This window comes from Aureobasidium pullulans, assembly GCF_000721785.1.
Source record: "Aureobasidium pullulans EXF-150 unplaced genomic scaffold scaffold_2, whole genome shotgun sequence".
NCBI classification, from domain to species: Eukaryota; Fungi; Ascomycota; class Dothideomycetes; order Dothideales; family Saccotheciaceae; genus Aureobasidium; species Aureobasidium pullulans.
The window spans coordinates 50642-65977 of record NW_021941022.1 but is presented as its reverse complement, the minus strand read 5'-3'; the positions used below and the strand labels follow the sequence as shown (position 1 = coordinate 65977).

Genomic DNA, 15336 nt, shown 5'->3' with positions numbered 1-15336 from the left:
GTCGCCTTCATGTCCTTGGGGACATGAATTGTTGCTGCGTTTTCGACCTTGTAGTGGTTCAATGCGTGCTCGTTCGCATAGTGAGTGTGGTAGAAGAGGAGGCCACACGCTCCGCCCACTCAGGCTCGATGAGCACGAAATTCGCTGCAGCAATGTCAACCGACGAGACGATTGGGATTTTGAGCGAGATACAGCGTTCGCAATGGACTGCCTACTACCGTGGACGAAAGAGTTACTCGACTCTGGCGGACGGCCTACCATCGACTCATTCGAAGCCTTCCGTTGGCTGGATACGAGAGCTCCCGGAGTATACGCATGTCTTGCCATCAAGAAAGACAAATCAGGAAGGATCATTGCGGTCCGCATAAAAGTCGGCTGTGCCTGGTCATTCGAAGGGGCCCGGGGGTTGAAGGCCAGACAGTGTACGCACCTAAACGACGAAAAGTCGAAGAAGGAGTGAGTTGATGCACAAGGTTCGATCGAAGTCTGAAGCTGATTTACCATCCAGGGCCTCGCAGAACAGTCCCTTCCACATCTGTATCCAGACCACCGACCCTGACCAGGAAGACCTCGAGCTCAAGTGGTTAACACTTGCAGTTGGCATGCCATATATCCGGGAAACACAAGCAGACGAGTACCTTGCTGCTAGGTACTACCAATCAGAAGCGATGCTCGCAAGCGCACTTGGATCCCTCAACGAGAAGAGCGACGACTACAAATTCCGTGGCACGCAATGGTGGCCGTTCGATCCGGCAGATACCCCCGAGCCCTGGAAGGGAGCAGATCACCACTGCTCTATTAGAGATCTCTGGGCCAAACGCCCTACCATGCGTACCGAAGATGAGATTGCTGAGTGGGGGGCGGCTGCAAGAGTCGTCGAGACCACGAGGGTCCGAAAGCAACAGCGTGCCGCCGTCGAGGGAATCATGTACTTCTGCACATACACCGGATGCGAGAGGGAGCAGAGAGGGCGTGGCTTCGGGTCCATCCAAGCTCTTGAAGGTCACCATGCATGGCATAACCGCGACATTGCCATCGCCGAGGACCGCTACCTTTGTAAGATGACAGGGTGCGACAGAGCCATCTCAGGCCGCGGTCTGGCAACGCCGTTGGCCCTACAATAACATATGGTGTTCCACTTCAAGGTTGGAAACGACGCATACCTTTGCACGTACGACCAATGCGGCAGGTCACAAGCCGGCAAGGGGTTTAAAACCCTGCAAACGCTCGAGCGGCATCTCACCAGATACTACCAGCTAAGAACCTCCCCGTGTGCTAAATTTGTCACCCTTAGCCACCTCTCGCGATCGTGACTACGGCCATCCGGCTTGAAGGAATTCACAATGTTTTTAACATCAGTGCAGCCCTCCACTGAGAGGGTGAAAGTCAGCGCTTCTCAGTGGAAGACTGCGCTGATCTCAAAAACATTCTGCATTCCTACAGCATGCGCGTGACACAATTCAGCACAACAATGGCAGAGTCTAACAAACAAATCATCATCACTGACAGCGCCACAGAGTCGCCCGCAGAAGTAAGCCTCCAACACACGCATCCGGTCGAACACCGAGTATCTAATTATGACAGGAACTCCTAAACTCTTACCAATGGATCGAAGCCGGAGCAAGCATCGATAAAGGCGTTGCCGAGAGATATGTCGAATACCTGCGCACGGCACTAGACATGGGAGTGCAGCTATCTGCCGAGGGCCACTTCGACAGTCAGCCCATCCTGGAGCTCCAGGCAATCCTGAATGGTACTCGCGTCGCCACTATCGAACAGCCGCCTCTAGACGACGAAGACACCAGACGGACTGCAGCACAGAGAGTGAAGGCTGAGCGCAGAAAGAGCCGCAAAGGCGGACAAAGAGGAGGATTCCAGCGAGGACAACGCAGACCAAGCCGGCATCGTTGCCCGCAGCCCGCGAATCATCAAGTCGGTGTTGGAGAAGGCAAAGCTCTTGCCCCTAACTGCCACCAATCCCGATGGCCAGTGGACCCAGGGTTTTGTCGCACATCTTCGCCTCATCAACACAGACGTTGGAAGCAGATGGATGGTGGGCCTACAGAAGCTGCTCGCCTTCGCCTTCTCGGTTATCGGCGCAAGGGCTCCTCGGCCGCCTTCGTCCGCGAGAGCGCTGGCATTATTGGGCTCTACAAGGACATCGTCGCCACAGAGGGCCGTGGCGGAGCCCACCACTACTCCTCTCTCGCCAATTCGCTTGTGTGCCTTACCAAGCAGAAATTCGAGAATGTGTTCTCCGAGGTTTGGCTCCTCGTGCGCTACGTCAACATCGCACACGCCTACAGCGAGTTCGAGAACGAGCTCCAGGACAAGAAGTCGTCGGAGTATCAGAAGTACAAGGCGGCTGTGGAGGGCCATAAGAAAGAGTTTGGCAAACTCCACATGGGTGCCTACCACCGCCAGTACATTTTGACTCAGGCGGGTCCGTGGCGTGTTTGGCGAGCACGGAGAGGGCCATCGTCCTAGGCTGTCCGAGGACAAGCATTTAGCCAAGAGCCATTTCACCAAGATGGAGAAGCTGCTCAACACCGCCCCTCGCGCTCTCCTACCTCGGCGATGCATTTGGTCCGGGTATTCATGCCCTCCTGATCGCATCAGACTGGGAGGAGCTGCAAGTCGCCTTGGATCGATCATTTATATTACATTTGCTAATTTTCTTACCCGGTGCGGAGCAGGCATTTAACGATAATATGCCGCAAATCCTAAACGAGCTTGTAGATAGCTACCCCTAGTTAGTGCGCGTAGCAGAGCGTAGGACGGCGAGAGCATATAGCGATTAGGTACATAAGCTAGCACTTCCCCTTCCTCTCTCTCGTATCCGCAACTACAAGCGACTATATCGATCGACATAAGGCATAGATTCGAATAAGGGGCTAGACAGGGAATGAGAAAGACAGGCTCTCGTAATCTCTGCAACCCGCCACCCTATCCATGTACCGTTGCGCAACATCACAACATCTCCCCTCCTGCCCTCTCCGCTTATGGGATAACACTTCAAGACCGGGGCATCACCGACGTGATCACCTTCCTCGCCTCTCCTATCTGCACAGCCGAGGCCAAAAAGATTGGCAGCTGCAAGCAGTAGCACACATGTAAGGTAAGTAAGGCTTTGCTCTCTAAGGCGAGAAAGCAATCGATAATTTGGAAAGGAAGCAGAAGAGTGCGGGGGAGGATAGCGTTTTATATGTCGAAGGGGGCGGCCCTTGCATAAAATTATCAGGTCTCGCTCGGTACATTCCTTGCTCTTGTTCAACATAGAGTGGATTTGTCAAAAGGCGTAAAGCGTGACCTTCGTTTGTTTTCGCTGGACAGATTAACCATTTTCGTCCATGTGAAGCTGGCGATTTCTGTCCGCGTGTTTCGAGTACTTGTGAGCTGGTCCATCACATGAAAGCTTTCCTCGGACATTGATCTGTCGTTGAAAACTTGTCGAAGGAAACAAAATAAGCAGTTAAGCATGAGCAGAACCGCTGAGCAGGATTGAAGCCTCCGAAGAGCTGATGCCGAAGATTCGCGCATGGGTCGGTAAAGCAGCAGATTGTTGCCTGCTTCTTCCACCTGATACACTTCTTTGTCTCTTAAGATGGTGGTTTGGATGTTCCCGAATTGAACAAGTTGGATACGACGAGTGTAAACCAAATAGCCTTTTCCTCGCTTCCACGCTTCCACCGACTTCCTTGACAGGTCACAGACGGAAACCGGATCGCTTAGATGAGCGCGCATAGGTGCGACCGGGAGTCGCGACTCGTCGGCAGTTTATGACGTTTCGAGCCTTCTCGACGACATAGCAAGTCTCTTCTCCTTGGATTGTCTGGCGGTGGAAGCTCGACCGAATGCTTATGATGAAGCAATATCGTTGGCCGTGTTCTGTCGTGCTCGAAAAGTTGAAGCGATGGTAGATTTCCACATGACTCGGCATCAGACAGGCTCCAGTCCAGACATTACAAGTGGCCATCGCATATGTCGCTGCCACTCGAGTGGCACAATCCTTCTCAACCCCTGGACTTCTCTCATGGGTGTTTGGCCGACCCACCAATGCGCGCTCCCTTTTGTAGCCAGAGCGAAGAAATGTGCGAGGACAACCAAAGCTCTTGGACGCAACTCTTCAACCATATCCACGAACTTCTTGGGTACGAATAATGCGAAAGCGGCAATACGCGTGCATATTTGATGCAAATTCTCCTCGTTGAGGACGGCTGTGTACATGGTGCCAATGTAGCTCAGAGTGTATTCGTAAGCTTGCCTGACATCGGTATTCCAGAGTTCGGAATCCTCGTAGACGCCGTGGGCGTTCTTCGGTCCTAGGATGCCAACGAAAGGACCACGGTGTTCTTCATCAAACATCCTTGGTATGCTGCAGAAAAAAGGCTGATTCTCGATAAATGTCACAATCTTCGACGATGGAAATTTGCGAGCACTCTTGAGAGCTTCTTCGTAGACCGCACATGCCCCTATGCCTAAGCGCAGCATATCTGTCGGTGGGTGGTAAGGGTGTCTAACTCGTTCCTGAAGCGAGCCGAAAGCGTTCATAGTCATCAGTATAGATGTAAAACACAGAGCGTCTGCTTCTTCGGCCTGGGTGTGGAACTGGGCAAGAGCTTTTTGCTGATCGCGGAGGGCCAGGCTGAGATAGACTCTCTGCGCTGTGAGTAATTCTGCGTCTTCCGGAGCGTTACGTAACAAACTCGTAGCAGAAAGGGCATAAATGATATACAGCAGATTGTCGTGTCGCATAGCTATCTGCGGCATGTGGTTATTCCAAATTTGAGGCAGAATTGCCGTCGACGATGAAGGCTGGAAAGGAACGGATATCACTGTCACATAGTTATGCCAGAGGCGTAGTTCCAGTAGGCGACGTTGGCGTGTTTCCGGGAGATCCAACAAGTCGTCAGTCGCAACAGGGTCGTTGATCGTAGGCGGAGTGGGCACTTGATTGACGGCGACTTTGAAACTTGGTTGGAGCTGATCTATCGGCAAGGTCGTGTGCGGCGATAGAGAGGCTTCGTTGCTTCCTGTCCTGGGTGATTCGTTGACCACATAAACACAAGGCACATTGTGGCGATTGCATCCTCCACAGGCTGGTTTGGCTTCATCACACTGTTCCTTTGGTCAGGAGAGTTCATCATGAAGGCGACATATAATCAGGTTCCGAGAGAGTGGAAATGATATTTCTGAACACATTGCAAACGATACGACAAGACTGACCTTGACTCTGCGGGCTTTGCATCTTTGGCAACCTGCGCGGCTCTTTTTATGGTTCAATCGCGGAGGTCGACGATTCTGGCTGGCACCGGCGCCAGTCATGGTATAGAGGAAGTATCACGCAGTAATCAGAGCGGGTATTCCCAAAATCGAAGCGCATAACAGAATGCGCGGTCGCCGAGAATCATAATATCAACATGTATGTATGACGGAAGAAATGGCGAGGAAAGGTTGAAAAGCAACAATCCCCGACTGAGACAGGAGGTGTGGCTGATGCCGAAATGTGGCTGAGGAAAGAGCGAAGCCGAAGGCGGTGAGGCGTCCGTCTGAAACAACGTCACCGAGGCTGAAGCGGGCGAGCGACAATCAATCAACCCTGACCAAAGCGTGCTGCAGCCTTGTAACAACAATTCCACACCTGCAAGTAGCTTCCTCAGAATCCCTACGATAGATGCAACGAGCATGAGCGGGAGGTTGCTGTCGTCGCGCTTTGCGACCTTTGCCCGACATTCCTCCCCCTTGACCTTGAGGTCGCCATATCACACCGCCCACCAACGTGCTGGAGGCCTCCTCACACGGAATAGCATCGCTCGGAGTCGACCAATATCCTCTGGAAGCAGTACAGCAGTAGTCCGACATGCCTCGTTCGCCCGCGCAATACCGAAACTCGCCTTCAAGCTTATTCGCTTGCCTGCTCTCCTCGGCGCGACAGCAGTAGGGAGTCTAGCATATATTCAATACCAAGCAGCTCGTCAGTCATGACCATCTCTTGTGCCGGAAGAAAATACTGATCTTCTTACAGAGGCTGGTAACTGGGCCATAGACGTATTTGGCAGAGCTTCCGACGCTACCACGACCGGAGCACGATCCATCTTCGAAGGCGCAGGCGGCATCTTCGCCCAAACAAAAGCCGGCTGGGAAAAGACGAAAAAGGACTTGCAAGAGCTGTTTCCACAACAAGAATCATCTGGGCCAGGAGGAGATGGTGGTCCCGGAGGGAATGGCTCCAACCAGAAAGAGGCGCGAGTTGGTGGAGCTGCTGCAGCTGGAACCACAGCCGCCGCCTTTGCTCTGGATGATGGTGAACAAGACGACAGATCTGAGGAAGCAGCAGCTCGCGACGACCAGATGATGCTTCTCACCCGCAAGATGATCGAGATCAGAAGTTTGCTCCAGACAGTCGGCCAGTCCGAGACACTCACACTACCATCCATCGTTGTCGTTGGCTCTCAGTCTTCGGGAAAGAGTTCGGTGCTTGAGGCTATTGTCGGTCACGAGTTCTTGCCCAAGGGCTCCAACATGGTCACTCGTCGTCCTATCGAATTGACACTGGTCAACACCCCTGGTGCACATGCAGAATACGGCGAGTTCCCTGCTCTCGGCTTGGGTAAGGTCACGGACTTTGCTCAGATTCAAAGGACCCTCACCGACCTCAATCTGGCTGTCCCCGAGACTGAGTGCGTGTCTGATGACCCCATCCAGCTGCGCATCTATTCGCCAAACGTCCCCGACCTTTCCCTGATCGACTTGCCCGGCTACATCCAGGTCACTGGTTTCGACCAACCGACCCAACTTAAGGAGAAGATTGCTGCCTTGTGCGACAAGTACATTCAAGCACCAAATGTCATTCTCGCCATTTCTGCTGCAGATGTCGATCTGGCCAACTCTACCGCTCTTCGCGCCAGTCGTCGCGTTGACCCCCGTGGCGAGCGCACCATTGGTGTCATCACGAAGATGGATCTTGTAGACGCCCAAAGAGGCCACTCCATGCTTACCGATAAGAACTACCCCTTGAGACTTGGTTACGTCGGTGTCGTTTGCCGCGTACCTCAGCAGTCAAACTCTCTCTTCTCCCGTGGCAATGCCAACATCACTTCGGCTATCACCCGCAATGAGAGAGCATACTTCTCCTCCCACCCTGACAGCTTTGGTCCTTCGAGCGAGGTCACTGTTGGTACTACGAACCTTCGCAAGAAGCTCATGCACGTCCTGGAAGCCACCATGTCGGCGTCCCTTGCAACTACAGCTGAGGCCATCCACCATGAGTTGACTGAAGCCACCTACGAGTTCAAAGTGCAATACAATGAGCGCCCTCTTTCAGCCGAGTCATATTTGGCTGAAAGTCTGGATGCCTTCAAGCACTCTTTCAAAGGCTTCTCCGACTCCTTCGGCCGCCATCAACTCCGCGATATCCTCAAGCACGAACTCGATCAACAAGTTCTCAACCTTCTTGCTTCGCGCTACTGGAACAGACCCCTCGAAGATCTTTCAGCTCAAGAAGGTGAAGGCTTTGTCGAGAGTCTTTCCGCTCTCCCCAAAGCAGACCCCAACGACCAGCTCTGGCGCCTCAAACTTGATGCCAGCTCTGCATCCCTCACAAAGCTTGGTATCGGACGTCTCGCTACCACTGTCGCTGCTGAATGTCTGCAAGCACATGTAGAGCGGCTCATCTCATCCTCCACCTTCAACGCACACCCTTTCGCTCAGACAAACATCACACAAGCTGCTCAAGGAATATTGCACGACCTAGCCTACGATACCAGCGATGAGCTAGAGATTTGTGTCAAGCCTTACAAGCATCGCATCGACCTTGAAGACTCCGAGTGGGCGCGCGGACGTGAGAATGTTCAGAAAGTGCTCAAGGATGAATTAAGAGATTGCGAAGATGCTGTAAGAACAGTTGAGAACGAAATGGGTGGCAAGAAGCGCTTCAAGGATGTTGTGACCTTTATCGACAAAGTCAGGAAGGGTGACATCAATCTCGAAGGTAACAGCAGTGGAGGCGCCGGTGGCTTCTCAGCCGCTCTCCTCGCAAAGGGCAGAGAAGCTGTCTTCCTCCGTGATCGTGCGGATATCCTTCGCATGCGACTGCTCGCCGTCAAGAGCAAAGTCTGCGCAAACAAGAACAACAAATACATTTGCCCAGAAGTCTTTCTCGACGCAGTGGCCGATAAGCTGACCACTACCGCTGATCTGTTCATCGATGCTGAATTGCTCAGCAAATTTTACTACCAAGTGAGACATTCCATCATCTCACTCCACATGCCACATACTAATCACACACAGTTCCCTCGCGCACTGGACTCACGGTTCCGCTCCCTCACACCCCAACAACTTGATCAATTCGCCCGCGAAGACCCCAAAATTCGCCGTCATTTGGACGTCGTGCACAGAAAGGAACTCCTCGAACATGTACTCAAGGAGATGGAAGCCCTCAAAGCACTTGAAGCCAGAGAAAAGAGAGCAGGCAGGGGAAGCAGAGAGCCCAACCGCAGGCTTAGCGAGCTCGATCGTGCTGGAGATGAAACAAGCGACAGGAGAAAGAGAGGCTGGGGTCTGTTTTAGGAATATGACCCTGAGTGATGAAGGGGAAGAAGGTCGAATGTATTGATGTTGGCAAAGGTTGGGGTTGTCTTTTTCTTTGTACTATTAGTTATAGATACCACTATGAGCACAAACGCATCTCATCATTTCACGAATTGGTCAGACATCCAACTCAGTTCTTCGACTGCTTTTCACTTGCTTTGAGGATCACACTTAGCACGCACGTCTTGACGATTATTAGTCACCAACCTTCATTCTGGCGCACTTTACTCAAACCTCAGCATCGAAGGCAAGATATCGATCGGCCACTTGAAAGCCTTCATCTGCCCTTTACTCGTGGCCATTGGTGGAATAGACTAAGTCACGAAAAGGAATTCAAGTATGCAGGGTTGCCCCACTCGCAAGCTTCATCACAAACACGGCAAGCGCAGCCGAAGCAACAACAATTCCGCTTCCGGTTGCACAAACAAAGCCACCAACCTTCACATCAAACCATCAACAACATTCCATCGACATCGCAAATTACACCGCATACGATCATCAGATCTTCTAACCAAGTCGACTACGCACTATTCAACTTCGACTGGACTCATTCACTTTCCTAAAATCAAGCTACTATTGTCACAAAGCATAATGGCAGGGATCCCAGGACTGGACCGCCGCGCAATGGAAGCCGAGCGGTTGGCTAGACAAATGGCAAGACAGCCACCGCAGGACTCTGAGCCCGCGTTTCGGATTCTGAAGGGAGCCGGATCCTCGAAGAGGCAAAGGTCGGTGTCGCCATCTGCTGTGTCGAGAGAGATCAAGAGGCTCAAGTGGTCCTCTCCAAAAGCAACCGGGATTCAACAATCTCAACGGCCCTTGGAAACCCGGATTCGATATCCTCGTGGCACCATCAAACAAACATGGGCATGCGGTCATGCTCGCACGGACAACGACATCAAGATTGAGGAGGTTCTGGAGAAGTCTACACTGAAGACAGCGTTACTATCGGCTTTCATGTGGGATACCAATTGGATCATGGGAAAGCTCGACTTGCAACACACCAAAGTCATCATGGTCATGCAAGCGGAGACTGAGGCCATCAAGCAGCAGTACCACCAAGAGACGGCCTATCTGGGGAAAATCCTACGCCTCTGCTTTCCATCAATGGAAGGCAACGTCAACTGCATGCATTCAAAATTGATGCTGCTGTTCCATCCGCACAAGCTGAGAGTTGTGATACCTTCGGCGAATCTTACCAGCTATGACTGGGGCGAGACTGGCATTATGGAGAACTCTGTCTTCATCATCGATTTGCCTCGACTGGAGACGCCATCATCCGACACGACTACCATGCCTCGATTCGGCCAAGAGTTGTTATTTTTCCTGGAGAAGATGGATGTGGATGAAGATGTCCGCCAAGGTGTTGCAAGATTCAACTTTTCCAACACCGGCCATCTCGCCTTCGTCCACTCTATCGGCGGCGGTCAATACGGTTCAGACATGGAAAGGACAGGCTACGTCGGTCTTAGCAAAGCCATCCGCGAGCTCAACCCAGATTCAAAGTCATCCCTCCGCTCCACATCGAATCTGCAGATCGACTACGCAGCCTCCTCGATAGGCTCAATCCATGACGAGTTCCTAACAATCCTTCACAACGCCGCAAGAGGCGAAGACGCTACTGCCACACCTATATCAATCTCACGCACCGCTCCGAAACCATTCCAAAGAACAAGCCCTACATCGAACATCCGCGACTCAATCCGTATCTACTTTCCCACCCACAACACCGTCGAATACAGCACAGGCGGCACAGACAACGGCGGCACCATCTGTCTGCAGAAGAAATGGTGGACAGGCGATAAGTTCCCTCGCTCCTGTTTTCGGGACTATCGTTCCAAACGTAACGGCATGCTATCACACAACAAAATCTTGTATGCCCGAGGCGTCAATGCGGAAGGAAAGAAGGTGGCTTGGCAGTACGTCGGCAGTGCTAACTTGAGCGAAAGTGCTTGGGGAAAGTTGAGTTGGGATCGCAAGCAGAAAGAATGGAAGATCGGCTGCAGGAATTGGGAATGCGGTGTCATCGTTCCTGTCATGGAAGGGGAGAAGCTAGGTCGGAAGCTGGGTAGATCTGAAGTTGTGGTTTTGAGCGATGATGAAGAGGATGCCGAGAAGGATAGTGGAGATGCGGAGACGGATGGTGAGGATGAAGGCGATAAGAAAGCCGTGGAAAAGACGAGTATCCCCAGCATGGACGTCTTCAATTCTGGTTCCGACGCTGGTGTGCCATTCGAATACCCAGGCACTGAGTACAAGGAGGAAGAGCCATGGTTCTTCATGGGATGAAGAAGCAAGCGAAGAGCAAGCGAAGGACGGCCGCCGAAGCAGACAGATATTCTTTCCATGCACAGCAAATTAGCGATAGCATTCCAACAAAGCAGAGATCAAATAATCAGAACCCAGAATCACGTAACCTTACTGTCAAAGAAGTAGAGTTATTGCTTGGTTCCATCTCCTCAGATACAACTTCTGCACCTTGATTTTAGTGTATCGGTGCATCGCTCACCACTGATTGTCTCAGCGCTGAACAATTCCGATCCACCAAGTTCAACTCATGCTTGTAAATTATCGTGATCGTAAGCTATTAATAGTTTGGGTTCGTGGCATGACATTGAACGTTTCGGGCAGATTGTTCTTGGTTTTGTGAGATATGGACAGCTGATTGGAGAATGAGATGGATGCTTGCAGTGCAAAGATTGAGATCGAAGTATATGGATGCTACAAACCAGGTCAGTGATGCAAAGACGTCGCAAGAAGCGCCTTAAGAAGCAATTGGCAAGAGTAAATGTCTTCTGTATCTAGGCATGAGCGAGAGATGGAGTAAACATCTCGAGATTCATAGACCTGATCTTCTGACTTCTCACTCTCCCGCGCTTCACGCCCTTGAGGTTTGTTGAAAAACACTGCACTATGCTCAGGTGTGTCTACCAGGTTCGGTACCATGATTTTTTAAAAGTAGACAAGTGAAACCGTCCCCACATTTATATCTTAGATCTACTGGGGTAGAAGGCAGCAGATTTTGCCCATTGCTTTCGACACAAATCATCAACAGCAAAAAAATTACACATAAGTACTCCACTCTGCGAGACAATCATCCCGAAGTACCAGGGTTAACCATACAGTAATCCAAATTGTGCAGATCGGTATCTGGGTTGCCCGCCCAAGTAGGGAAAGGTCTGCTCTTGCCACTGCCACCGAAAACGGCAAATGTCAAGATGAACACCAACACCTGAGTACCACCATCCAGCGCAGCACTAACGATGTAGTTGTACTTGACGAACAACTCGGGGTAGCGACGACGCAAGAACCACTGAGAAAAGAAGCCGATGATGAAGTACATGGTTATGCTGGCGTTGATGCCGACAAATAGCCAACCCATGTACCAGAGGATCATGGACAGGTTCATGTATTTGAAGAATCGGATCTTGGTGTAGCGATAGGCCAGCCAGAAGGGGACAGGCACGATGAAGCCGAGGAGGTAAGCGATGGTGACCCATTGGTATCTGCCGCCGACTGAGAAGAGCTCTGCGGGCATGGACCATGCGATGGCGAGCGTATTGAACCTGTGAACGCGTCAGAGGGGCAAGAGCACCAAAAGATGGGATTGTACGCACTGCTGGATATTCTGACCGCTCCAGATGTTGCTACCCTGAATCGACTTCAGGATAGTGCCTTGATTATCGACGATTGAGATCATCCTGTGTTTTCTCCATGAGCAACTTCCTTGGTAGTTGAAATGAGAGCTTACATGATGTAGTTGAACAGTGCTCCGACCAGACACCCTGTGACTTGACAGAAGAACGTAGCACCTGTGGTACGCGTCAGTCATTGTCAACCTTTTGAACATCACTTTTTCTTTTTAATTTCGTGATCTTTTCTGTATTCTTCTTTTTTCTTCCTCTTACTTCACGCTGTATGTATCGACACTTACGAGGTGCTAGATGCATGAACTGGCCCAGTTTCAAGTCTTTGGCCAACACTTCCGCCATCTGCAATGCGTTGTAGCTGTAGCATGTAAAATACCTATTGAACATGTCAGCGGCAGCAGTGGTCATGAGCTGGAAGACAGGTTGGACTTACATGTTGGCCAGCGGACGGCTCTGGAACATATAGCCTGCGAGCATCTGACATATCGGCTGGATATTGAACTGGAAACCAGTGATACCCATCTGAGCGCCAAAGAACAGTACGCACATGAAGGTGAGAACGGTTGACATCAGGAAGCCCCACCCTGAGGTGTGTCAGCATGAGTATGACCTAACTACCGATCTCACGTTGACTTACAAGGAAGAGTCGAATCCATGCCGTAAAGACAGCCCAAACCAAGAGCCCAAGAGGCCACTACCACGATACCCCACCACCAAGTTGGTACCTCGGGATACAAGTTTCGAAGCATAAGCTTATAATGGGGGTCGAGATTTGGATCTGACTCTTTCCTGGCCAGTCTTTCCTCGGGCGTCTCTTGGTTCTGCCAGAACTTGTAGGTCTGAAGACGGAACAGCTTTCGAAGATTACTTGGCTTAGCCCAAGCCCAGCCAGCCTTGATCTCTTCGTAGTTCCACAGGAGCATATGGACAAAGGTAGCAGTAAAGCCCATGTTGGAAGTGATCAAGTATCCGATATATGTCGCAGTAAGGTATGGCGGTCCAACAGTGTCCAGCAGAGTTTGATCGATCTCCATCTTCGAGTTGAGGATGAGAGTCTGGTTGTACTCTGCATAGTACGTGCCGTTACTCTCGCCGGTGAACAGAACTTGAGCCAGAAAAGGGAAGCTGTAGTCGCGTTAGCATCGGAGTACAGACTACAGTCAATCACCACTCACTCCTGTGCGCGCCAGAGATTGCCATAGTAAAGACCCATGAACAAGATGACGCAACCGATATAACCAATGAGATTGTTGGTCATAGTCTCCAAAGGTAACCAGAGAGGACTACCAAGAGAGGCGACATACTGCCAGTCAAAGCAGAAGCTGAGAATACCAAGACCTTCATTACCACTGGCTCCGCCGAAGAGGTTGGTGAAGACCAGGTTCTTCTGATCTGCCAAGCAGAAGATTGAGACACCCTCCAGAACAGGGAACAAGTATTCGGGGAAAGACTTCCCAGACAAAGACAACGATGAAGACGATGTAGAAGAGCTTGATTCTTTGTTTCGCCGCAACCTTGTCTTTGTGCAAACTTTCCAGCAGGGTTGTGACGGGTAGGTTGATGGGCCACAGCATTTTGGTTGGGTAGACAAGCACTTCTCGGAGAAGACCAGCGATACCGTAACCGATGAGCTGACTCGACAATGTGATGAACACACCAAGCACTTTGCTGGGGTATCCTCCATACCAAAGCTCTTGCGCAGCGAGAACTTCTGTTGACAGGGCAGATTGGCCGGCCGCAGATGCCATGAGCGTGATGGCACTATTAATGGTTAGTTCGAGAATGGCAAGAAGATAAAGAAGTCGACATACGCATGCTCCTTCATGTTGAACGGATGAGGGTTCAAGTATTTTCCAAGCACGCCCTTGCTAGGTAGAACCTTTGCCATAGATTCGCCGAGGACATAAGCGATGACACAAAGGAAAACACTCGAGACGTAAATGGTCTGCGGCTTGAAGTAGAAGATTTCCTGGAGCACAGATGCGAAGATGGAAAGTCCAAATCCCCTTGACATCTGTCAGCGGTAATCGAGGGTAATAGGCAAGATTGACTCACAAGAACATCATTCTGAATGTCCATGGATTGAGCGAGGGATCATCTTCAACACTGAGGACTTGATTGACAATATCCTCTGCAGTCTCAACAATCTTGTGCTCTTCTGCGATATACTCACCAGTGGTGATGCCTTCATGGACACTGTAGTCGTCACTGCCTTGGTATGGATGGACTTCTTTGACGTCTCCGCCCGTGGCGCCACTCTTAGTGTCGGGCGTTGAAACCTCCAGACCTGAAGACAGTGGTGCCTTAGAGTTGTGTTCTCTGGTACTCTGGAGCTCAATGCCAGACGCCATGTCAGTATCGACTCTGGAAAAGCCAGGTCTCTGCTGTGGTGTCGACATTGCGTGGGGTTTGTCGAATGCGAATCAACAGTGGAGGACGAGATGGGTGGGACGATCTGATGCTAGTTATAGTAGTAATGTGAGGTACTTATTTATTCCGCACGCGTGGTAGAAGCCACACGGAAGCATCAACATGCATGATATGCATCTGCCGTCGTGCCGGGTGGTTGCATTCAAACACTCTCACCTTCAGCTACTTATCTTCATCGTGAAATTGCTGGACGGCACCACGAAGTCAATCCACCAGTAGAAAGCAGGCCGCGTGGTCTTCGTTCGTGTCCATATCTGATAAGGAAAGCGGAGAAGGCTAAAGCTTGTGTAGAGCTTGATAATGCTTGGTTGTCAAGGAAGGGTCTGTGTTTCAACGACGAGTCCGATAAAGGCAGGTGGTTTACGTCGATGACATCGTGCGTGTTACTTTTAGTCCGTTTGCAAATCGGGGTGCGGAGAACCAGAGAAGCACGCTCGTGGCTTTCAAGAGCTGCAAGCCTACGATACGGCATTCCTGTACGAAATCTAAAGGTGTTGAGGTGAAACAACTCGCTTGAAGGACATCGCCCTCGGCTCGAGGGGAGACTTCAAAAGGTTGCCCAGGAAGATGGGGGTGGCTGTGTATTTCGACTTTTGGCGCACGGACGTTAAGATTCAGTACATAAAGAATGCGACTGCCACCTCAGTCGAGCTGTGGTGGTTTGTGG

At 51.2% G+C, this 15336-nt stretch overlaps 7 protein-coding genes across 7 annotated transcripts; 4 read left to right on the top strand and 3 right to left on the bottom strand.

Annotated features, from left to right (window-relative positions):
• Positions 1-202: 202 nt before the first annotated feature.
• Positions 203-1332, top strand: M438DRAFT_331103 (uncharacterized protein; the record flags this gene model as incomplete). The annotated part of the gene is made up of 3 exons (XM_029903377.1): positions 203-456; positions 509-1056; positions 1295-1332. 3 exons carry the CDS (start codon positions 203-205, stop codon positions 1330-1332), a joined length of 840 nt encoding a protein of 279 aa, XP_029764357.1.
• A 175-nt stretch (positions 1333-1507) lies between these two features.
• M438DRAFT_402120 (uncharacterized protein) lies at positions 1508-2487 on the top strand (the record flags this gene model as incomplete). Its single annotated transcript, XM_029909582.1, has 1 exon — positions 1508-2487. Exon 1 carries the CDS (start codon positions 1681-1683, stop codon positions 2485-2487), a length of 807 nt encoding a protein of 268 aa, XP_029764356.1. The 5' UTR covers positions 1508-1680.
• Positions 2488-3188: 701 nt separating this feature from the next.
• On the bottom strand, positions 3189-3841 carry M438DRAFT_79085 (uncharacterized protein). Its single transcript, XM_029910324.1, has one exon. The coding sequence runs from the start codon at positions 3742-3744 to the stop codon at positions 3271-3273; it is 474 nt and encodes a 157-aa protein (XP_029764355.1). The 5' UTR covers positions 3745-3841; the 3' UTR covers positions 3189-3270.
• Positions 3842-3939: 98 nt separating this feature from the next.
• M438DRAFT_331101 (uncharacterized protein) lies at positions 3940-5325 on the bottom strand (the record flags this gene model as incomplete). Its single annotated transcript, XM_029903376.1, has 2 exons — positions 3940-5118; positions 5227-5325. 2 exons carry the CDS (start codon positions 5323-5325, stop codon positions 3940-3942), a joined length of 1278 nt encoding a protein of 425 aa, XP_029764354.1.
• Positions 5326-5603: 278 nt separating this feature from the next.
• On the top strand, positions 5604-8699 carry M438DRAFT_288184 (uncharacterized protein). The gene is made up of 3 exons (XM_029901650.1): positions 5604-5974; positions 6026-8238; positions 8290-8699. The coding sequence occupies exons 1-3, from the start codon at positions 5686-5688 to the stop codon at positions 8566-8568; spliced, it is 2781 nt and encodes a 926-aa protein (XP_029764353.1). The 5' UTR covers positions 5604-5685; the 3' UTR covers positions 8569-8699.
• Positions 8700-9045: 346 nt separating this feature from the next.
• M438DRAFT_341823 (phospholipase D/nuclease) lies at positions 9046-11001 on the top strand. Its single transcript, XM_029904598.1, has one exon. It carries the CDS (start codon positions 9181-9183, stop codon positions 10876-10878), a length of 1698 nt encoding a protein of 565 aa, XP_029764352.1. The 5' UTR covers positions 9046-9180; the 3' UTR covers positions 10879-11001.
• A 671-nt stretch (positions 11002-11672) lies between these two features.
• M438DRAFT_393919 (OPT superfamily oligopeptide transporter) lies at positions 11673-14590 on the bottom strand (the record flags this gene model as incomplete). Its single annotated transcript, XM_029909138.1, has 10 exons — positions 11673-12155; positions 12207-12290; positions 12341-12401; positions 12524-12615; positions 12673-12823; positions 12877-13364; positions 13415-13656; positions 13691-14000; positions 14051-14245; positions 14295-14590. The coding sequence occupies 10 exons, from the start codon at positions 14588-14590 to the stop codon at positions 11684-11686; spliced, it is 2391 nt and encodes a 796-aa protein (XP_029764351.1). The 3' UTR covers positions 11673-11683.
• Between the last annotated feature and the right edge of the window lie 746 nt (positions 14591-15336).